The 23,916-nt window shown below is 49.5% G+C and overlaps 1 protein-coding gene across 1 annotated transcript; it reads left to right on the top strand.

Moving 5' to 3' along the window:
- Nucleotides 1-237: 237 nt before the first annotated feature.
- On the top strand, nt 238-22,410 carry OXTR (oxytocin receptor). The gene is made up of 3 exons (XM_047849420.1): nt 238-1,159; nt 17,786-18,122; nt 22,391-22,410. The coding sequence occupies exons 1-2, from the start codon at nt 238-240 to the stop codon at nt 18,031-18,033; spliced, it is 1,170 nt and encodes a 389-aa protein (XP_047705376.1). The 3' UTR covers nt 18,034-18,122; nt 22,391-22,410.
- Nucleotides 22,411-23,916: the final 1,506 nt, after the last annotated feature.

Genomic DNA, 23,916 nt, shown 5'->3' with positions numbered 1-23,916 from the left:
AATTTGGGCTTCCTGGGAAGGGGACAACTGAACCGCAAGTGCGTCGGGAGAGAAGTGCTTGGTCTTCTCACGGCCCTCTGGGTTTGTTTCAGGCTCCGACCCAGCAGATCGGTCCGAGGGGTCTCAGGCAGTGGAACCCGAGGAGCCCCCAGGCACGCCGGATTGCGCGTCGGGTCCCGTCCCGCAGCGGCATTCCTTAAAGGGCTCTAAGGCCAGGGGCGCGCGGCAGCCACGGGCATGGAGGGCGCGCTTGCGGCCAACTGGAGCGCGGAGGCGGTCAATGGCAGTGAGGCGCCGCCGGGAGCCGAGGGCAACCGCACCGCCGGGCCCCCGCAGCGCAACGAGGCCCTGGCGCGCGTGGAGGTGGCCGTGCTGTGCCTCATTCTCTTCCTGGCGCTGAGCGGCAACGCGTGCGTGCTACTGGCGCTGCGCACCACGCGCCACAAGCACTCGCGCCTTTTCTTTTTCATGAAGCACCTGAGTATAGCCGACCTGGTGGTGGCGGTGTTCCAGGTGCTGCCGCAACTGCTTTGGGACATCACTTTCCGCTTCTACGGGCCCGACCTTCTGTGCCGCCTGGTCAAGTACCTGCAGGTGGTGGGCATGTTCGCCTCCACCTACTTGCTGCTGCTCATGTCTCTCGACCGCTGCCTGGCCATCTGCCAGCCGCTGCGGGCGCTGCGTCGCCGCGCGGACCGCCTGGCGGTGCTCGCCACGTGGCTGGGGTGCCTGGTGGCCAGCGCGCCGCAAGTGCACATCTTCTCGCTGCGCGAGGTGGCCGACGGCGTCTTCGACTGCTGGGCCGTCTTCATCCAGCCCTGGGGGCCCAAGGCCTACATCACGTGGATCACGCTCGCGGTCTATATCGTGCCTGTCATCGTGCTCGCCGTCTGCTACGGCCTCATCAGCTTCAAGATCTGGCAGAACTTGCGGCTCAAGACCGCGGCGGCGGCGGCGGAGGGGCAGGAGGGCGCGGCGGCGGCGGGCAGCGCTGGGCGCGCGGCTCTGGCACGCGTCAGCAGCGTGAAGCTCATCTCCAAGGCCAAGATCCGCACCGTCAAGATGACCTTCATTATCGTGCTGGCCTTCATCGTGTGCTGGACGCCATTCTTCTTCGTTCAGATGTGGAGCGTCTGGGACGCCAATGCGCCCAAGGAAGGTAGCGCTGGTGGGGAACTGGCGGGGGGCGGGGTGGGGAGTGCGGCGTCCTTGCCTCGGTGTCTCTGCACGTCCAGGGCTCTAGGGGTCTCATGCGGGAGAGGTGGGCCTTGGAATCCTGCAGAGCTGGGTTTGAGTCATGGCTCCATTATCAAGGGATTTGGGGGCTTAACTTCCCTAAGCCTTGGCTTACTCTTCTGTAAAATGACCGTGATGAAACTGCCGGCTCTCATCAGGCAGTAAGGGAATGAAATGAGAAAATGGCGTGCCAAGTCCTTAGCACAGTCCTTGGGCTACATATGGGGCGTAAGGTTCATTATTATGGATGAGAAAACTGAGGTTCAGGTGACTTTCCCACATGGTTAGCCAGTGGTGGAATAAACTTAAGAACGCAGGTGTGGGGCGGCTGGGTGGCTCAGTCGGGTGAGCGCCAGACTTGGACTCTGGTCATGATCTCACAGTTCGTGAGTTCAGGCCCCACATCGTCATCGCTGCTGTCAGCCCAGAGCCTGCGTCAGGTCTTCTGTCCCTTTCTTTTTCTGCCCCTGGCCCGCTTGCATGCTCTCTCTCAAAAATAAATAAACACTTAAAAAAAAGAACTCAAGTCTAAAGCTCCCACCGCTTTAAATTTGCGTTGAACTTGACTTTAAATTCAAGTCAGCCCAAACACACAGTATGTGGTGGCTGGGGCTTCGGGGGATGTGACATAGAGTCCCTGAACCCCTTGCCTGGTGGAGGTGGTGAGCCTCAAAGTAGAGAGGTGGGTGCCCCAGAAGGTAGAGGGGCTGGGGATGCCTGAGACTAGAGACTGTTTGTTGCTTGTGCTGGGGAGGAGTGGGGGTGGGGGAAAGGAAGGGAGCCCAGATGCACACTTTCTGATTTGGCCTGGGTGGTTTCTGGAGGCAGGGAATGCACTTCCAGATTGGAGGACTGAGGATGTCAGGGCTGAGGGTGGCCAGAGGCTGTTGTCTGAACTTGGCCACTGTCAGGAAGGCCCGGAGGAGAGCGTAGAATGGAGTAGTCTGTGGGGAGGGAGCTTGGGAGAGCAGAGAGCACCTTGGGTCCTGGGGCTTGTGGCCACCACTGGGCTGCTGCAGGCTCCTGGCAGCTTGGCCTTCAGTGCACATGTCTCCAGCAGCTCATTTGCAAAGAGTAGGAGGGATGATCTGAGGTGGCAACTGACTTACACCTTTTTGTTTGAGGGTAAAAGCTCTTAACACTACACTGGGATGCAGGTGAGTCAGATGCTTATAAGGAAACATGGAGGGGTTTGCTTTCACCCTTTCTGCAAAAATGTCCCATTTTTAAATATAATCACTCCTGCTCCCAACAGTCTAAAATACAACCTTCCCATGGAAGCAGAAGTCTCCCTTCATTCAGCTGAATCACTTAGCTTTGCTCTCTTCCAGAAACCACAGACTCCTGGCTTTAACCAGCCCTCCCCGTTAACCTAGTGTTTGCCTTAGTGGCCAGGGCAATTATCATTCGACATGTACTGAGCACCTGTGGGATGTCAGGCTGGGGCAGTGTGGGGTGAGGATTGCTATGAAAACTCAGCAAAGCCAGCCTGGCTCCAAGGTGCAGCCTGTGGTCATGCCTTGAAGAAAGGGTTCAGGGGTCCAGAGAGGGGAAAGTACTTGCTCCCGGTCACACAGCAAATCGGAGGCAGAGTAGAGCTATTCTGTCCTGTGCCAGACTTCTTATGAAGGACACATGAGTAGGGAGCTGGGCTGGGCAAAAGCCAGCAGTGGGTGTTTCTAATCAGGGCATCAGGCTACACCTGTTTCCTGGGCAGAAGCTGAAGATTCAGACCTGAGTCTTGAGGGCTCAGACACTAGCCCCTGAGGAAGTGAGACTGATACTGATCAGATCCTGGGGAGATATACTGGGGAGTCTTCCTTCCAGTGCTTACTAGTGTGGGATTTCAGGTGAAGGGTCCCCTTCTCTACCTTGTTTTATTTTATTTTATTTTATTTTATTTTATTTTATTTTATTTATTTATTTATTTATTTATTTTTTAATGTTTATATTTGAGAGAGAGAGAGAGAGAGAGAGAGAGAGAGAGAGAGAGAGAGAATGGGGGTGGGGGGTGGGGGAGAAGGGGCAGAGAGAGAGGGAGACACAGAATCCAAAGCAGGCTCCAGGCTCTGAGCCATCAGCACAGAATCTGATGGGGGGCTCGAACTCACAAACTGTGAAATCATGACCTGAGCCAAAGTCAGATGCTTAGCCCACTGAGCCACCCAGGCACCCCAATTCTACACTTTAAAAGTACATCAGACAATGCATTTCTCTGTCTTAAAACACAGAGAGAGTGAGAGGGAACCCTCAGCTAAAGTGGGGGCCAGAGGCCTTTTGGGTATATGTGGTTCCCTGAGGATTTCCGGGCAAGACCTTCAGTAGAGCCGGACCCCTGTTCTCAGGCTCCAGGAGTGGGGAAAGAAACAGACTCTAGGAACCTCCCATCTCCCCTGTGTTCCTGTGCTTCTTTCCCTGTTCAGAGGAAAAGGTGGGTGTCACACGGAGAGCGTAGGTCCCCCTGGTCTTCTCGACACTCTGTCTTGGGTACTGTGAGAAGAGAACAAGTGCAGACAGCAGGGGATTCATGATACCACCGCTGCCACGAGCCAGCGCCCAGTCCCCACGTGCCAGGCCCGTCAAGCATCAAGGACTTGGGCTCTGGTCACCAGCCTGGCCAAGTTGTGCCTCGGCCTCAAGGCTGCAGCGGGTCTGAGTGGACATGGGCTCAGCTGGACCGTAAACTCTGTGCCCACTTGGCATTAATTGGGATAAGTGCAAGTAGCAGGTTGGGCCATCAGAAATGATGGTGTTTACAGTCACTTTGGAGACATGACTCTGTCCCAAGGCTATCCTAAGTGTTAAGGAATAAAAGAAAGGTACACTTGAGCTACTCAAGAGATTTTGATCAGCACCGCGGCATGAATGCACAGCCCCCACTTTCCAAGAGGAAGGGAATTCAGAAGAGATGCAAAACAGAGAGATCAGGGCCCCTCACTCTGCTCATCTCCTGGGGAGTGGAGGCTGCAAGTTCAGGAAACCCGTTGAGAGCAGCATGACATTCCTTCGGGGAAGCCCAGGGGCAGACAGCTACAGATGGAGGTGGAGGGAGTGGGGCAAATGTGGGGTCTGTTCCTGCCAATAGCTTCATGATGAACACCTCTGAGAGAATAAGAAACTCCTGAACCACTGGCTACAGATCTTGGGCCGAGTGGATGGAGAAACCATGCTTGTCTTGGCAGCTGGCCTCGTGGTCCTTCACAGGGCTCCAAGTCCCTGCCTCCTGTAGGGTTTGTGTGCTCTGGCATTCTCTCCAAACCCAGATGCTTCTTTTACATCGCTCTCCCTTGATGGACTTCTTTACCTCATACCCCTTTATTCACACCAAGCGCCGCCTTCATGGGTTTAGAGCTCTCCTTGTTCCAAAAGTAATGAGAGGTAGGCCACAAAGATTCAGGCACCACAGGGAGATAAAGTAGATATGGGGAGACTTGGATGAAAGGGGAAGAGGCATAGGAAGATTATAACATGATTATAATAATAATAATAAAGGCTCTGTTGGTAGAGGTGAGCCGTGCACAGGGCTTCCTTTTTGTAAGAGCCAAAGGAAAGAAGGAAACTCTCAATTTCAGTATTTCCATTGTTCACAAGAAAAAACAGTGAGAGAAGAAGAAAGGAAGAGGAGCATCATGGTAATGTTTGCACTCCTCCCCACCCAAAATAGCCACCTGCTGTTGGAGTCCCGATTTGGTGAGGCCAGTGAGGCCACAGAGGTAGGAGTGACACCAGACAACCATGGCAGGTTTGGACAAGCCCCAGATGTATCCTTCACAAGCAAATCCCAGTATCAAAGATTGGGTCAACCTTTTCCCTCTGAACTCAGTAGGTTTGCTTTGCTGCTGGTCCCAAGGACTCGGACCCTGGAGTAGTTCTGAGAGAGGAGGTGGAGAGGGGGCATATCTGTATTTCCAGGGATTTGTCAATGCTGCTTGGTATAGTGGAGCTGATTTTGAGTCTCTGTGTCTAGTGTTTGTGAAATGCCTGGTCCAGTGGGCAGAAATGAGAGAGGAGGGGGGATGGGTTGGACAGGTGTGCTATCTGTACATACCAAACACTATTTGTGGCTCCTGTCTGTTCAGCAGAAGGTGCCTGGAAGCTAGAGGAGAAGCTTTTGAATTTAAAAAAAAAAAAAAAAAATCTCACTCGCAGTTCATAGATGAGCCAAAGTCTTCTTTCAGAATTCTCTCAAAATGGCTGATTTCTGTGAGAGCAGGAAACTGCCCCAAGAACAGGGTGGGGACCTCCACTGCATGGAGATTGCAGAAGGACCAAGAGATCCATCTGGTGGGCCGGGACAGCAGACAGGCACTGTGGAATCCCACATCGCACGTGCAGAGAAAACCACACAGTTTTGGCCTGTACCTGGAGTTCGCTCTGCCATTTTCTCCTCTGTGTCCTTTGAGCAAGTGGTTCTGTCTCTCTGGGCCTCAGCTTCGTCCTGTGTATAATCAAGGAAGCAGAGCCTGCTTGTGGGGGTTGCTGTGCAGATGACCTGATAGGACCCATGGTACCTGGGGGCCATGTGATCGGTGTTGCTCTTCTCCTCCTCTCCCCGCATCCGACTTGTTAAAAGTTTTGTTTGCATTCTTGAGACCGACTTTGAGAATTTTGGCAGGTATTCCTGAGGGAGGAAGTGGACATTTTTCTCTTGAGAGCCCAGTGGAAGGGGGTGGGGGTGGAAGCCGAGCCTGCTGGACAATAGGGAGGTTGGTATGTGGGGGAGAAACTTGTTAGGGCTGGACTAGGAGCGTTGTCACAACAGGGACACCTTGTGTGACAGTGCCTAGCATAGGGCTGGGCATCCATCAGGAGCTCAGCCAATGCTTGCTGAACAAATAGGAAGGATATGGGAGGAGGAAGGTGCTGGAGATGGACTGACTTGGACTCAGGAGAAATAAGGGTTTTCTTTTGTTGTTGTCATTGTTTTCTTAAATTTTTAAAGTTTATTTTTTAATTTATTTTGAGGGAGAGAGAGAGAGAGCGAGCATGCATGAGCAGGGGAGGGGCAGAGAGAGGGAGAGAGAGAATCCCAAGTAGGGATTCAGTGCTGTCTGCCCCGTGCCCGATGCGGGGCTGGAACTCAGGAACAGTGAAATCATGACCTGAGCCAAAACCAAGAATCAGACGCTCGACTGACTGGGCCACCCAGGTGCCTTAGAAATAAGGGTTTTCTAAGTAGCCCTCCAACAACAGAACTGGCTACCTGGGAAAGAAGTGAGTGGTCACTTGGGGGCAACCAAACATCTATCAGGGTTATTGTCCTAGGAGGAAGGTGGAAATGCCCAGGGGCTTGGTTTTAAGTGTTTCCCTGCCTGAAAATGAGCTGCCCAGCTCCTCCCTTTCTCTATGGAACTGTGGTCCCTCCGATGTGGCCCTGCCCACCTCATCATTCTGAGGATATTGTGCCCAAATTTTGGGTGGGCCAGACACCTTGCGGGGGAGCGGGGGTCTGCTCTTCAGGTGACCCACTGGTACGGAGAGCAGTGGGGGAGGGAGGGCAGGCAGGAGGAGATTCTTTGCCCTGAAGAGCTCTCAAACTTGGCCCCTCTGGGTGTAAATTGCAATTAGATGGACAGTTAACGATCATACTCTTGGCATTAAGCAGTTGTGAGTTATGTTCTTGGCTAATGCTCATGCTTTCCTTTTGAGTTTCTTTTTTTTTTCAACGTTTTTTATTTTATTTTTGGGACAGAGAGAGACAGAGCATGAATGGGGGAGGGGCAGAGAGAGAGGGAGACACAGAATCGGAAACAGGCTCCAGGCTCTGAGCCATCAGCCCAGAGCCCGACGTGGGGCTCGAACTCACGGACCGTGAGATGGTGACCTGGCTGAAGTCGGACGCTTAACCGACTGAGCCACCCAGGCGCCCCTAGCTTTCGTTTTGAGTTTCTGCCCCAGATGACTTTACCCTTTTTTCCCCGCAAAAGGTTTGATTAATAACAGCAAAAAAGAGAGGGAGAGGGAGAGGAAAAGGGAGAGAGAGAGAGAGAGGGAGAACAAAAGGGGGAGAGAGAGAGAGAGAGAGAGAGAGAGAGAGCGAGAGAAGAAAGATCTGTTGGATGAGGCTTTGCTATATACTTTTTCCCATTTGATGGATGTTTGGGATGGTGGGGAGGCTGTGGGGGGCTGTGGGTCAGGAGGTCAGTTCCTGGAGCAGGCCTGCCCCTGGCTTCAGGGCATCTCTGGAGAGCCTGGGCTGGCCGGTCAGCTGTCTGAGGGGTTGGTCCACCTGACACCCCCACCACTTTGTGCTGGCAACTACTGGAAGCAGAGGGAACCCCACAGGGCTCACTCACAGGGGCTGAGGCTGGGTGGGGGCTGACCTGTGCTCTGCCAGACCCCATTGCATCAGTCCCAGAAGACAGCAGTGAGCACTGGTGACAGCCCCCTTCAGAGACCTGGTCTTGTCACCATCTCTGTGATTTGGGGCACATCTCTGTTTGATGGCTGGGCTTCTGTCACTCCCATCCGAACAATGGGGATAGAACATGACACCCTCTCTGGGCATCCACTTCGGTGACGTGAGGAGTCGGATGAGTTGGTGACAGTAGCCACCACTGGGTGAGTACCCAGCCCCACCTCTCATCCTCACCTGAACACAACAAGGGGGCTTTATCCCCATTTTACAGAGGGGGAAACCGAGGCTCGGAGAGGCATGACCTGCTCGAGGATGCGGTTGAGTAAGCAGTGGAGCTGGGATTTGAACCCAAGCCCTCTCACACCAGAGACTGCCAGACTGCACTGCCCTTCCTCCCCAGGCCAGCATTTTCAAGGTGGTCCACCATGCTCGGCCTTGGCATCTCCTGGGTGCTTGTTAAAAAGCTGATTCCTGGCCCTGCCCCAGAGCCCTGCACCCTCTTTGCAGCCCCAGTATCCCTACATGCACCCACCTGGCTGCACGTCCGCTCATAGCACCACCCCCTTGGCATCCTGGGTTCAAAGTCTGTGCTTCTCAGCTACTCCTGCTACCCACTGACCCCTCCATTTTAGCAGTACCACACCTGTCATGGTGACTCTTCCCTTTCCATCACCAGCTTTTAGGTGAGAGCAGCATGTCTTGACTTTGGCACTACGGCATTCTGGGCCAGATAATCTCTGTTGGGAGGGTGGCCATCCAGGGCACTGTGGGGTGGCTCACAGCATCCCTGGCCTCTACCCACTAGATGCCACTGGCTCCTTTCCCTCGGTTGTGACCACCAAAATTGTTTCCATACATTGCCGAATGTCTCCTACGGGGCAGAATCGCCCCAGGCTGAGAAGCAGTGGTTTAGGCCCACTATGTAGGTGTGGCCTGAACTGATATCTAACGAATGAGGGCAACCTCATCTGCCCTGAGCTCTGGCCAGTCTGCCTAGTATACCCCCAGCCAGGCCAGATGACTTGTCAGTCCCCACGAGGTCCTTTTGCTTTGCTCCCACGCTGATTCTGTTCCCACCACGGGAATGCCCACCCCGAGTCTCTTCTGTGGAGACCCATCATCCTTCATAGGCCAAGTCCAAGCATAGGCTGCTCTGTGGCACAATTCCAGTGGGTACCATTTACCTCCTGGCCTGTGAGAATGATGCTCCCAGGAGCTGTGCAGGGCACAACTCGAACAGCTGGACATGGAAGCCTCATCCAGTGTTCCCATGAAACCCTCCCTGCTTCCCCCAGCTGGAGGCCTCCTTCCTCCTCTGAAGGAGGGAAGTTCATTCTGCAGTCATTAGTGCCTCCGAGGGTCCTGTCCATACAACCTCTGCCTTGGTATCTCAGTCCTCCAGTGAGGAGAGTTTGCAGGGAGCCAATCCCTAGTTCCTCACTTGCCCTCCTGTGGCCAACGGCTGACATTTGCATAAACATGGGACAGCCAGGCCAAGGTGGGTTACAGAGCTTTGGGGGCAACACCCCATTTTCTGCTAGGCTGGTGTCAGGCTCTTAGGTCCCGAGGTGTATGTAGCACGATGGGGTGTCAGCAGTGACCTTGGGCTGTTGACTAAACCTGCCTGGAGCCCAGTTTTGTGGAGTTAAGAATAGAGTTTAGGTTGTGGGGAGGGTGGGCTGTGCCCGTGGCACAGTGCCTGGCATATAGTAAGTGCTTAATAAATATTTGCTTTAAAAAGGAGAGCAGTTCCAAGACATGTCAGGTCCTGGGCCGAGTCAGTGCAGTTGGGGGTGGGAATCGTGAGCTCAGGAGTATTTTAGCAGAAGGCCTGCGGTTTCTGGTGAGGAAGGAAGCCCATGGGTGCTCAGAGGGGAAGAGGTGAAGACTAACGAAAGCCCCACCTGGAGGAGGCAGCAGGAAGCCAGGCGGAAAGGTTCTAGCTCTGGATTTTAGAAGCCCCAGAGGACACTTGCATAGGGGGTGGCCAGGGAAGGGGTGTAACCAGGCAGTCATGTGCGAGCATCCCCATTCCTGTGATCTGATTCCTGGCCACGGAGGGGCAGCCTCTGCCAGTGTCTGTCGTGCTCCAGCTGGCACTTCCTGCCCGTTGCCCTGTGCTCCATGGCTCACCCCTCACACCAAAATGGCCCCTCTTGCTCATTCCATTTCTCTCTCTTTCTCTCCACCTGACCTGGATATGAGTGTGAACCTCATTTTCATGCAAGGAATGACGTTAGAATCCTCTTATCACATTAGAGCCACCTCTTATGGTCAAGCAGGGAAATTGCGTTTTCGCTTTCCCAGCTTGCCATTGGCGGCTGAACGTATCAGGATTTCCCGTCTGCTAATTTCACGCTTCAGTTCACTTCCATCCCTCACAAACCTCTTCCTATTTTCCAGTGTTTGCTGGCAGTCAGGGACAGAGCCACAAATGACACACCATTCCCAGTCACCAGTCTGTAAACACAAATAATGACAGCATGAAGGGATGATGCAGTAAGAGAGATCTTTATTCTCCTCCCACCCCAAGTGTTTACCCCAGGAGGCATCAGTTGATTCTGACTCCCTGGTGAAAAACCCTGGAGGGTTTCAGAGAGGGAACCACATTTGAAAAGGGGGCTGTGGGAGCCAGTTGGAACTGCCAATGCAAGGAAGCACACTACATGTTGAGATCATCAGGCACTTAACTTTAGTACTGTCTTTCTCCCTGTTGGAGGGATACTTCTCAAACTTCAGTAAGCACACAGATCACGTGGGGGATCTTGTGAAAATGCAGATCCCAATGAAGGAGGTCTGGGAGGGAGCCCAGGAGTCTGCATTTTTACCAAATATCCAGGGGATGTCTATGCAGTGCCTATGCATCTGGCCCATTGACTATGTACTGAGTAGTAAGTCTTTAATATCTTACCTCTGTTACCAAAATGCACAGTTTGCCTTTGCACATAGGCTGAAATTGGCTGCAAGACTTGTCATTCCCTGCATGGTAGAGAAGGGCTGGTCATTTATAAGAAAGCCCCAGCGGTTGTGCTTCCAGAAGGCGGTTATTCCTTTGGTTCAGCCCAGTGAGCTCAACTTGTTTCCCAGATTTGAGCAGGGACACAATAGGAGCCCATTTAAAGCTCCATAGCCCACGAATTTGGCTCCTATTCCTGACTTTAGGATACATGGGGAGATCACACAGCTGTGAATTTTAAAACAATTCCAATGTTGTAAAATTGTGGTCTTTTCTAAGAGGGCGATCTATTGTAATACATATTAGTATTCAATTTTTATGTAACTGTACATTCAAAACTCATTAAAAAAAGAAAAAGGCCTTTGGTAGTACACAACTCTCAAATTCCTGCACAGCCCCTATAGGAATAAGGGATTCACACCCAGATTTCCAATCCCCTGGCCAGGAGGCCTTGTACCAAGCAATTGGTTTCTGGAGTGAGGGCCTCTTACAAAAGTTGACGGGCTTGATTTGATCCAGATAAGAGACGTTAGATAAGCCATATGTCTTTGAAGTGTACGTGAAATGCATTGGTCACCTCAGGCACACACCGCCCAGAGAGGCCGTGGCCAGCTGCCCGTCAGCTGTTCTGGGCTAATTTGGGCCTTCGGTGGCAGGGCGGAGGGGGTACCGGGAAATCCGAACGTGGGAGTTCTTGGGGCTTGAGTAAAGCCAGGCTGGTAGGCGGGTGGCAGGCTCTGGGGCATACCGTCCTCGTCCTCAAGTGGCCCTCTGCCGCCCACCCCTCCATGAGTCACAGTGCCGAGTGGAAATGCAGAGTTGTTTCTGTCTCCTGGGAGTACTGTTGGCCAGCAGGGTATGTTGCCTTTTGGTGGTTGGCCATTTCTGCTCTCTTCCCCTGCTTGGCACATAGGAGCTCCCACTGGAAGATCACCCTTAGCTTTGGACCCACCAGCCTGTTCCCCAGTGCTGCACCTCCCTGCTTAACAGCCCGCCTGTCATACGTCTGTCTTTCCCTTGAGGTCAGGTCCCCAGGGCTGCTGCTGCAGCAGCGGGCACAGGGCATGGAAAGAATGCAGGAACATCCTCTTCCTCAGAGAAATGCCCCAGGCTCATGGCCAGGCAGGTGTGAGGGCCCAGTCCGTGGCCCAGTACCTCCCACGGACCCTCCCTTTCCGGCAATGACCAGAGAGAGCAGTTTGCACTGCTCAGGGCTCCATCCAGGGGAAAGATGGTATTTTTATGGGGGGCAAGTGGAAGAAACAGGATTCTGAGACCCTGAAATCCTGCCCTCTCCCGGGGTTGCCGCCACGTTCCCTTTTGGGTTTCTCATGTCACTGGCAGAGAAGGTTTTTCCTAATGAACTGTCTGGAATTCCTTTGGTATCACATAATCCAATCCCAGTGCTCTGGGTTTTGATTTTTTTTTCTTTTTGAATTTTTGAAGTCCTGGAAAAAAGGACAAAGGACAATTTCTTTAATCGACCTGAGATCAGAAGCCCCCAAACTTGGGGCTTTAAAAAAAGCATGCAGTTGGTCATATCTCCTCTCTGTTAATGATAATACTAATCACCTAAATTAACACTGCCATTCACAAAGCCCTTTTATACTCTTTTCCCCCAGTTTTCTTAAAGTCCTTGGGAGTGTTATCTCCAATTTATAGGTAAGGATGTTAAGGCTCATACAGCAGATGTGACTCAGAGAAAGAGAGTTCAGACACCAGGGATTTGCATCTGAATCCGGGGTCCCTGGCTCCTCCTTCTGACAACTGAGCCCAGCCCCTCTGTGAACTCACCCCCATCCTCCTGGCAGCTATAGACCACACCTTTTGAAGAGTCTGGTAGATTCTGACTTCCAGCTCCTCCTTTCTGTGCTCTGACTTCGTCATTTCTCTGCTTTGTGGAAAGTGTGGCCGCGGACCAGGCTCAGAGCTTGGTAGCAGGGACAGCCCTTCAGAGTAGCCTGAATTTAGGCAAAAGGGTAGACTGTTGTACATTTGCATAGATGGGTCATTGCACGCGAGCTGCCCCTGGGACAGGGTGTTTTGCTCTGGCCAAAGGCAGTGCCCTGAAAGGAACTCAGCCGTGAGCCACACTGGCCAGCTCCCTGGCAGCTGGGGGATGAGCCTCCTAGGGCAGGACCCGCGCCTGGGACATCACAGCATCCAAGGAACACTTGCTAGAGCCAGCCTGAGGCAGCATCACTCTGAGTCACCTTTTCATTCAGTGTCCCACCAGCAGCAGCTACCCAGTGGATGCTTGTGTTTTGAAAGAAGACTGTCAAACAGTATTTTAGTATAGAACACCCAGAGGGTGGCATGTCCTAGAACCTGGAGCTGGAACGCAGCGAGCAGAAAGGAAAGATGGCAGTTTACAGTGCAGAGACGGCAGCTGCTCCCAGCTGTGCCAGGCGTGTGCATTAAAACAGATCTTAGCACTGACATTTGCTGGGCAAGATCAGACATTCCCAGGACCCCGAGTAATGTGGAATAAGGTGAGAACATTCTCCTCTAATGCTAGTTCTTTGTTTGAGCACACCTCTGACTTTGTAGAGCCCAGGCGCCCCCATAGCGCTCCCTGTAGATGGCCCATTGTTTCATCTGTTTAAACCCATCAGGAAATTGCAAGCTAGCTGAGAAGGGTAGATAAGGTCTGTTGGTTCCACTGGTGACACAGGCATTTAGAGCCGGGGATCGAATCCATAAGCTGACATTCTTGGCCATGCAGTCTGGCCCAAGAGCCACGCTGAACAGACATTGCCATATGGCAGTGCAGCTTCCAGAAGCTCAGCCACTTTGTACTGTGTCCTGTGCCCCACCCTGAGCTGTCTCAGATTCTGAGACACAGCCCAGCCCAGGGAGCGGCCTCTCCCCATTGTTTCACCCATGCTGGTGTTAACTCTTATTGTTAAGAGAAGTAGCATTTATTGGGCATCATGGTAGTGATAATGACAATAGCTAAGTTTGCCAAGTTCTGACTTTTATTGAGCCCCAGGAATCGTGGTGGGTACTTGGTATCTCCTGTCTAATGAAACTTGGCAGTGATTCTGTAAAGAAGTTCTTTTTATTACTCCCATGTCACAGATGGAGAAACTGAGGTTAGGAGAAGTTAGGAGACGTGCCCTGGAAAACTCAGGTGCAGTGGCAGAGCCAGGACGTGGGCCATGTCTGGGTAACTTGAAAACAAAGCCATTGCTCAGCTCTCCTTCTGGTCGGATGGGAAGAAGTGTGCTGGGCCTGCCCTCTGGGTTTTCCCCTGCCCTTCTGAGCCCCTTCCCATTGCTTTTTAACATCTGCCCCTCCTACAGGCATCAAGGATTGGCTAACTTTTTTTGTAAAGGGCCAGACAGTAACTATTTTAGGCTGGTGAGTATAAGGTCTCTGTAATAGGTACTCAACGTTGTCCTTGTAATGCAAAATTTGCCACAGAAAATATATCAATGAATGGGTTTGGCTGTGTTTCAATAAAACTTTATTTAGAAGAATCAGCATCAGGCGGGTTTTGGCCTATGGGCTATATAGTTTGCTGGCCCCTAGTCTAGACCAGAAGACATTTCTGCCAGGAACAATGGTGATCTGATAGGAAGCGATGTGTTTCCCGTCCCAGGTATACTTAGATATTAAAAGACTATCACTGGGAACAGGCAGTACCTAGCCTCCATGGGCAATTATATCTGTGTGGGAAAAGGGTAGTTGCTGTCTCTGTCCCTCAGATCACACCAGGAGGGTGATTGCCTGGCCAGCATGTGTCTTTGCTTTGGGACTGAGAGGATTCGCTAACTAGTACCAACCTGATGTGTGAATGCTGACCTAGTTATTAATTTCAGGTAGGAACACTGGGTGACTTGTGTGTCCTTGGGGAAGTCATGTCCCTTCTCTGACCTTCACTTTCCTCGACATATAAAATGGGGATGAGTCTGATTTGAAAATCATATGGTCCTGTGCCAGTTTGAGAGGGTGATTCCAGTGGTCAGCATTGTTGTTGTTATGTGCTCCCTTGGAAACAACATCATGAATTGTGAGGACACTGTTTTCCATGCTTTGTTATGTTCCTGTTCTTCTGAAACCCTATGAAGGTTGCAGCAGTGTGGCCTAAACAAGGTACAATAAGTGCAGAGAGCCAGTGAGGTGCAATCAGTCAGTCACTTACTTGCTCTGAAACCATCAATGGCTCCCCATTGTCTATAGATTAAAGCTCAGACAGCCTGGATTCAAAATCCTCCTCAGCCTAGCTCTTTCCAGTTTCTTTTCCCACACCCACCCCCCCACTCCAACTCTGGAAGTCCCTGAATGTTCTTGAACATTCTTTCTTACGTGCCTTCATTCCTATTGCTTCCTTCCTTTGGAATGTCCTCCATAGACTGTTTTTTATTCCCAAATAGCTCTTGTCTCTGCTGATGGCTTGCATTTCTACCACTGGGGACTCATGTCTCTGGATAGTTAGGATATTGGCAAATTTAAAAGTCCAAATGAGCCCTTAACATTTGGCAACCTGACACAAGCAGGTTCAGTTTATAGAGGCTCATCCATCCCCCAAGGAGCCCGGCCAGGCCTGTCATTCGTGTCTGTGGCCACCAGGTGGGGGCAGCGGGTGCTGGCCCTAGTCTCAACTCCTCCACCCAGGCTGGCCATGTAGAGGTAGAAAATCTCCCTATGGTTACTTGGGAATCCTTTAACTATTTACTTTTTTGTTGTTGATGTTTCTGTATGCTTTTTTTTTTAAATAGGAGAAATGAGTTAAATGATCCAAATGTAAAGAGTTGGGCAGGTAGCTTAAGAAAAAAGAAGATACAATTATAACTGTATACAGTTAGGCAAAAGTGGTGCCTTCCTGTCCAAGGGTGAACTTATTCCTGCTACGACCTTCTCTCTTGTTTATATCCTTACACACCTACATTCTTGCCTTTGTGTCTGATAGTTTACTCGGTGCCCTCTTTTAACTTTTTATAGGTCAATTTTACCTCCTTTATTTTATATGTTTAATTATGATTTTGAGGACATTCTCTTTTTAGTCTTTTTAGTCTTAGTCACTTTTCACCAGAATTTCTAAACTTAAATTGATCGTCTTAGCTCTCCAAATCAAATATTTATTTTTTTCATTCTCTTTTAGAGAAAATGAGGGATTCAGTAGTACTGGCTTTTTCCCCCCTTCACTTTTCCACTTTTTTGTTCTTTACTATTTTAGTCTAAGGATTAGCTAGCTGCTTCTCCTTTGTTTTCTAAACATTCTCTTTGGTGAAATTTTTTGCTTTTATCTGTTGTAGTTTGCTTTTGTGCCAACAGGTGCATCAAGTAATTAGACCACCGGTTCTCAAACGTGTGTGTGTGTGTGTGTGTGTGTGTGTGTGTGTGTGTGTGAACCCCCTGGAGGTCTGTCTACAACACACTGGTGAACCTCACCCCCAGGAGTCTGATCCAGTAGGTCTAGGGTGGGGCCTGAGAATTTGCATTTCTAACAAGTTCCCAGGTGATCCGGGGATCCCACCTTGAGAACCACTGCATTTGTTTTGCAGCCAAATACTTTTCTGCTTTTGGTGCTTGGCGACTTTGCTTACAAATGTCTCCATGCTCTGCATCTGTGGTGGCATGGAGATCTTGTGGCTCCTCTGTCCCTGTGAGAAATCCTTTCCTGGATTTAGCTCGAATTCTGGAGTTATTTTTTTGAAAACTTTTTGCAGAAAAGACCAAGACCAGCAGATTTCCCCTTCTTGCTTTCTCGGGTACATGGTTTTCCTTGCAGGTCTCTGCTCCTCCATTGGTAGGAGAGGTCTGCAGTTTGTCAGATTGAAGTCCATTGCAAGAAACTCAGATTTTTTTTCCCCCTCCTTCTACTTGGAAGTATATAGGATTAGGAATTTTTCTTTTTTCTTTTCTTTTCTTTTCTTTTCTTTTTTTAAATGTTTATTTTTGAGAGAGAGAGACTGAGTGCTAGCAAGGGGAAGTGGTGGTGGGGAGGGACAGAGAGAGAGAATCTGAAGCAGGCTCCAGGCTCTGAGCTGTCAGCACAGAGACTAACGCGGGGCTCGAACTCATGAACTGTGAGACCGTGACCTGAGCTGAAGTCAGGCACTTGACTGACTGAGCCCCCCAGGCCCCCCAGCTTTTTTTTTTTGTTTTTAAAGTAGACTCTACACCCAACCTGGGGCTTGAACTCACGACACCGAGATCAAAGAGCCACATGCTCTACTGACTGAGTTAGCCAGGTGCCCCAGGATTAGGAATTTTTCTTTCCCCTTCAAGCTTGAATTTGTGACAAGCAGTCAGAAGTTGATCATTGATTTTGCCTGGAACTCAATAAATCCGCAGTATGACAGCTTCTGCACAGTGCCTCAAATAATTTCAGTGTAACCTTTTTTCCTGTGTGAGTCCTATTTGCCGTGCTGAAGCAGTGCTCCTAGAGGTATCTTCACAGAACCCTCCATGTTCTCAACTGTGAAGACGGCATACACTTTCTTGCTACCATGCCTTTGCCTGTGTCCTTCCTCCTGCTCGGAGCACCCTTCCTCCCTTCTTTGCCTGAAGACTTGTAAGCATCCTTCGGGTATCAGCTCAAATGCCGGTTTCTGTGGGGCTGGCCGTGATTCGCTCAGAGTTGCACCCCTCCTCGGTGTGCCCACCCTGACCTGCATCGTGCCCACCCTATGGTGCTACTCATTGTGTTTTTGTGTCCCCATTGCCTAGCCTGGTGTGTGGCACATGGTCATGATAGCAGCCACTGTGTGTTGGGCACTTGCTGTATACCAGGCGTTTTTGAATCCTTGCAGATTCCTGTGAGGTTTGGATACTCTTGTGAGCTCCCCTGAAAGATAGCAAATAACAGTATCTTGGGGAACTAAAGAACATGGTGCTGGTGGCATGAAAATACAAACTAGGTCTGGCAGCTTCCAGATCCTGTGCTCTTGGGCACTCCCAGTCGTAGGCACTGGATACTTGCTGGGTGAGTTATGAATGAACAGGTGGCCATGACGAGTGCAGCTCCTGCTGACGGAAGCATGAGGCGGGTATGCTTTTGGTGAGAGAAAGGACAGAGAGCATTCTAGGCTGGGCTGAGCCTGGGAAGTGTTGGGGGCGGAGGCCGTGTGCAGGCTGAGTGCATGCCCAGAGCTAGGATATGGAAGGAAGACAGACTTTGTGACCCGGCACCTGGTACCTGGGAAAGGATGTTCTCAGGAAATGGTAGGGACTCCTCCAATAGTGATGGGCTGTTCTCTTCCCCCTACCCCCCCACCCCCCGACAGCCTCGGCCTTCATCATAGCCATGCTCCTGGCCAGCCTCAACAGCTGCTGCAACCCTTGGATCTACATGCTCTTCACTGGCCACCTCTTCCACGAACTTGTACAGCGCTTCCTCTGCTGCTCCTCCAGCTACCTGAAGGGCAGCCGGCCGGGAGAGACCAGCGTCAGCAAAAAGAGCAACTCCTCCACCTTCGTCCTGAGCCGCCACAGCTCCAGCCAGAGGAGCTCCTCGCAGCCATCCACGGTGTGACCGGCCCGGGGCCAGGACTACCTCCCATGGCTCAGCCTGTGCCTACACGGACAGTCCACCCCTTGGTGGCATGTGTGCGTGTATTTGAGGTACCTTTCAGTTTGCACCCTTCCACACCTTGGGGTAGCTTGAGCGGGGAATTCTGACATGGGGGTTGGGGAAGTAGTCCTCATGGTGGAAGATGATGGGGTGACTCATCCATCAGACAATCCCTAGATCTCCCCTGGTTTCCCACAGATGTTTATGTACCCTGACCCCACTGTTGCCCCTGGCTGGTGGATGGGTTGGTTTTTTCTCCTGGACCTGTCATTTCACTCCAGTATATTTTAACTCCTTTATGCTGGGATCTTGAGAAAGTAAGTATAGGATTGGTGACTCCCTGGGTGTGGAAGCCTAGTGTTCTTAGCTCAAAATAAGGAGTGAGCTCAGCTGCGGAGGGTGGTACCAATATATTCCTGACTTCAGAGTGCTTTTACCTTTGCATGGACCCATCCCAGCATCCTGGGGCAACAGCATGTCAGAAGGTGGCCCTAGGAATAGGGGATTCCCTTATGAAACCATTTGGCATAGGCAGCTGATTAAAACCTGGGTTACAAATGTTTAAGAAGCTAATATTTGTATGAAGCAATTGGGAAAGAAAAAGAAATAAAAGGCATCTAAATTGGAAAAGAAGAAGTAAAACTGTTTGCAAATGACATAATTTTGTATGTAGGCAATTCTAAGGAATTCGTGCACCTGTACAAACCGATTAGAACGAATAAGTGAGTTCATCAAGGTTGCAGGATACAAGATCAACATACAAAAATCAGTGGTATTTCTTTTTTTTTTAATATTTATTTTTGAGAGAGAGAGTGTGAGCAGAGGAGGGGCAGAGGAAGAGGGGAAAGAGGATCTGAAGCCGGCTCTGCACACTGACATCAGTGAGCCCGATGTGGGGCTGGAACTCACAAACCATGAGATCATGACCCAAGCTGAAGTCGAACACTCAACCGACTGAGCCACCCAGGTGCTCCACCAGTGGTATTTCTTGATTCTAGCAATTAACCATATGAAAATGAAATTAAGAAATAATTCCATATATAATAATTTAAGAAAGGATAAAATAGGAATAAGTCTAAGAAAAAAAGTACAAGACTGATACCCTGACAACTACAAAATATCATTGAAAGAAACTGAAGAAGACTTAAATACATGGAAAGATATCCCATGTTCATGGATCAAAGACTTTAAATATTGTTAAGATGACAGTATTGTCCAAATTGATCTTCAGATTCAGTGCAATCTCTTATCAAAATCCTAGTTGGCTTCTTTGCACAACTTGATAAGCTGACCCCAAAATTCATACAGAAATGCAAGGGACCCAGAATAGCCGAACAATCCTTGAAAAAGAAGAACAAAGTGGGATTCCTGGTTTCAAACTTAAAAGAGTGTGGTACTGTATAATGGTAGACATCTAGACCATTGCAGTAGAATGGAGAGTGCACATATAAACCCTCACATTTATGGCCAATTGATTTTTGACAACTGTGGCAAGAGAATTCACTAGGGAAGACAATCTGTTCAATAAATGGCTCTGGGAAAATGGGATATCCACATGCAAAAGAATGAAGCTGGTGAAGGTACAAACTTCCAGTTAGAAAAATAAATAAGTCACAGTGATAACAAGTACAGCCCAGGGAGTATGGTCAATGATATTGTAATCAGGTTGTGTGGTGATCACACTTGTCATGGTGTGAGCCTTGAGTAATGGGTGGGATTGTTGGAATTCGATGTTGTACACCTGAAACTAATATCGCATTGTATGTCAACTATACTTCAATGAAAAAGAGTGAAGCTGGACTCCTACCTCACACTGTATGTAAAAATTAACTCAAAGTGCTTCCAGCCCTAAATGTAAGAGTTAAAACTATAAAATTCTTAGAAGAAAACATAGCCATAAATCTTTGTGACCTTGGACTAGGCAGTGATTTCTTAGCCATGATACCCAAAAAGCAAACACAAAGGAAAAGTAGATAAATTGAACCCCATCAAAACGGGGTACAGTACTTTTGTGCTTTGAAGGACATGATCAAGAAAGTGAAAAGGTATCTCACAGAATGGAAGAAAATGTTTGCAAATCAGATACTCCTATCCAGAATATATCGAGCATTCTAACAACTTAACAGTAACAAGACAAATAAGCCAAGTTTTAAAAGGGACAAAATAGGGGTGCCTGGCTGGCTCAGTCGGTGGAGTGTGTGACTCATGATCTCAGGGTTGTGAGTCTGAGCCCTGCATTTGGGGTAGAGATTACTTGAAAATAAAAATCTTTAAGAAAAGGGCGCATAAGATATTTGAATAAACAAACAAACAAACAAAAAGACATATTTTCCTGTCCTCTCCAAGGAAGACCTAAAAATGGCCAATGAGCCCATGAAAAGATGCTCAATATTTTTCATTAGGAAAATGCAAATGAAAACCGCAGTGAAAGGCCATGTCCCACCCGCTAGGATGACCATGATCAAAAAGATGGGCACTAACAGGTGCTGGCAAGGACGTGGAGGGATTGGAACTCTCATACGTTTCTGGTGGGAATAGAAAATGGTCCAGCCACTTAGAACATACTTTGGCTGTTTCTCAAAAAGTTAAACATAGAATTGCCATATGAGCCAGATATGCCACTCCTAAGTATTTACTCAAGAGAAATGAGAGCATACACATAGACAAAGACTTGTACATAAATGCTCATGGCATCATAATTTATAATAGCGCAAAATGGAAATAGCCCAGAGGTGTATCCACAGATGAATGGATGAACACGGTCTGTCCATACGATGGCATATTATTGGGCTATAAAAATAAAGGAAATCATGATTCATGCTACAACATGGATGAACCTTGAAAAGAGTATGCCAAGTGAAAGCAGCCATTGCAGAAAGCCACTTACTGTACAGTTCCATTTTTGTGAAATATCTGGAGTAGGCAGATCTATAAAGTCTACAGAATTGTGGTTGCCAGGGGCTGAAGACCGTGGATGCCAATAGATACAGGGTTTTGGGGCGGGGAGGTGATGATAGTTTTTAGGAATATAGTGATGATGGCATGTGATTTTTAGAATAGGGCCAATACCACTGAGATGAGCACTTTAAAAGAAGTTTACAACAACAACAACAACAACAAAAACAAAATGTTTACCAGCTGAATTCAGACGTGGCCACTGGAAAGATGAATTCCTTAGAATCCCTCTGAGCTTTTTTTGTTTGTTTGTTTTTCTCTGTAACTCACCATTTAGGAGGAATGGTTTTCTTATTCGGTTTTTCTGCAAGAGATGGTGTTTCCCGCTTGGCCAAAGGTTCCCAGCAGTGATAATCCTCTCTTCCTGCTCTAGTAAAGGCACAAGCGATGTCTTGAGGCTGCACACTGTTGTGTTTTATTTAGAAGAGCAATTCACCAGGGGTCTCAAAGGTTTTACTTACCTAGGAAACATGTTCTCAAGGGTCCTCGCAGCCTTGAGGTAGGACGTGACCATGCCCAAGAAATACCTTTGGTTATTAAATACAGGATATTCTGGATCAGAGGTTTTCCGATTGGGACTGGCCAGCTCATTGACACTGTGGGACTCTTTTTTTTTTTTTTTTAAATTTCTACACATATTTTTTGGACTCACAAACAAGAGCACTTCCCGAAAGTCACAGATCCACTCTCGATATGCACTGTCCTCTTCTCCCTCCACACTGCATTATGCACACACACACACACACATGCACACACACATATGCACACAGTAGAAGAAGCTGGCATGGTCTTGATGTTTGGGGAGAAGAGAGGCAAGCACTGAAATGCCAGTATTCAGACTCTCACCATTTAGTACAAGACCTTCAGTACTGACTGGGGACTGAAGACTATATCATCTTTGGACCCAGAGACAGTGTTGCTGTCACACGTACTGACAGCATCAACACCAGCCAGTTCTTGCTTTTTGGAAAGCTAACAGGGTGCTGATTTGGGGTCTTTGTGGCCACATACAGGACCATGGGGCACTCTGGGTGCAAATGCACCTGTGGTGGGGTCTGTTGGCATTTGAGCCTATCTGCTCACCAGCCAGAGATGCCCCAGCCTCTGCTGTTCCTGGGAAAGTTGCTGCCCTAGCAGCCAACGGAGGCCACTGGGGATTGAGGGGACAGCAACTCACAGATTTTCCTGACTAGGGGCACAACCTTCCTGAGACCCCTGGAGCTGCAAGATTCTTGGGCACTGGAACCAGTTGGGATGCTTCCCTTATTCTCTTCCTATGGTATCTCTGGATGGTTCTTTGGGTCTTATTATGGTGCCAGAGTCTGTCTTATATATACCACTTATCAGTGGCATTTGGTTTCAGCTGCACCCGTGGCTTCCACACCGCTCCCCTCCCGATCTCATGCTGGAGGAAGTTTCCATCGTCTCGGGCTTTCCCCAACCAAACTCTGGAAGCTTGAGTGCGGGGTCCAGAATGCTGTCTGAAGCTCAGTTGTTTCTGTCCTCCTTCCCCAGACCTCGTGTCTGAGGTCTGTGAACCATCTTTTCCCACAGCATCAGACCTGTTTACAAACCTCACACGTGGCTGGAGGCGCCAGTAAATTGAACCATGCGCATTTTCTCCTGGAATGTTTCATTCTGATGGTCAAAAGTGACATGTGAACACTTGAGGACTCTGAGCCTTGTTTCTTTAGGCCCTGAAAAAAAAAAAGTGTCACACAATTTGCTCTCCTTTTGGGTTGGATCTGTGGGTTACACCTGCAGGAGGCTGCCTTTTACAAAGATCCTGGTTTCAAAGTGCTTCACCTATTGTATTTAATTGCAACGAAACACCACTGAATACAAAATGTGACTTCCTTGACTGTGTTCTCCTGTGGTGACTTTTCTGTGGTACCCTCGTGGACTGTGCCAGTCGCTGAATGATGTGGCCAATAGCAAGATGTCTGCTTCGTTAACTGCTTTATAAAAGGTGCACTGAATAAACATTTTTTCCCCCATACATTGCTTTTCTCTCTTTCTCCCTCTTCGAAACAGTGACCATGTCTGATGGCTTGCAGACCCGGAGTCCCCTGCAGGGGCTGGGGGAAGGGAGCAGAGTTTTCTTCCTGATGATGACAGAGGTGCACCTGGGTTGTGGCTGGAATGGGGGTAGGGGACCTGGTGCCATTGTCTTCGGTCAAGATTTGTCAGAGTCGTATCAGAAGATGTTCTAAGACCCAGGCATGGACCTCTGGTACGACTTAGCCACACTCACTGGGGCTAACTCTGGAGATAAGAAGACTCTGGATTGTCACCTCAAAGGGACCCTAACACATATTTCTTCCAGTGAGGTATGGGGGCCACTTGCAGAACCACAGATGGGTTCGTGTTCATTCCTGGGCCCACTAACTCACACTCTGGAGCTGGGACCCTAAAACTGCGTTTTCAGCAGGACTCCCTGATGAGCTGAATGTAGCCAGAGAGTGAAACTCCGCCTCCCTCCTCTGGCCTGTCCCCACGGTGCCCCAGTGTGCTGCTCTTCCTGCTGCTTCTCAAGGAGATTCTGGAAGGAACAGAACTCCTCGGCCATACATGCGTCTTAAATGCGTGTCCTTTCTCCAGCTCCGTGAACTTCATGGATGGTTGAGCACATGTTATAGTCTGCCCCTAGAGAAAGGGAGCAAGCTTGAAAAATTGGAGTTGTAGTCAAATCAGGTTATAGAAAATGCCAAGATGGTGAAAAATCTCTGTGTAACCCAAGATTCCAAGTCTGAAACTGATGGGCTAATGTTTGAAAGGGCAGCCCCTTCGAGGAGGATGTAAGTAATACTGACTTTAAACCTTTTCAGCAGGACGAGGCTGGGCTCATTGAGTCCCCCTGAGAATGGGAAGAGCCCCAGAATAGAGCAA

This window comes from Prionailurus viverrinus, chromosome A2 (genome assembly GCF_022837055.1).
Source record: "Prionailurus viverrinus isolate Anna chromosome A2, UM_Priviv_1.0, whole genome shotgun sequence".
Classification (NCBI taxonomy): Eukaryota; Metazoa; Chordata; class Mammalia; order Carnivora; family Felidae; genus Prionailurus; species Prionailurus viverrinus.
The sequence above is the reverse complement of the archived record's forward strand: the minus strand, read 5'-3'. Positions and strand labels throughout refer to the sequence as shown.

Coding starts and splice junctions, on each gene's coding strand:
- OXTR (XM_047849420.1), top strand. CDS start 238: ATGGAGGGCGCGCTTGCGGCCAACTGGAGCGCGGAGGCGGTCAATGGC. Junction 1,160..17,785: donor CGCCAATGCGCCCAAGGAAG/GTAGCGCTGGTG, acceptor ACCCCCCGACAG/CCTCGGCCTTCATCATAGCC.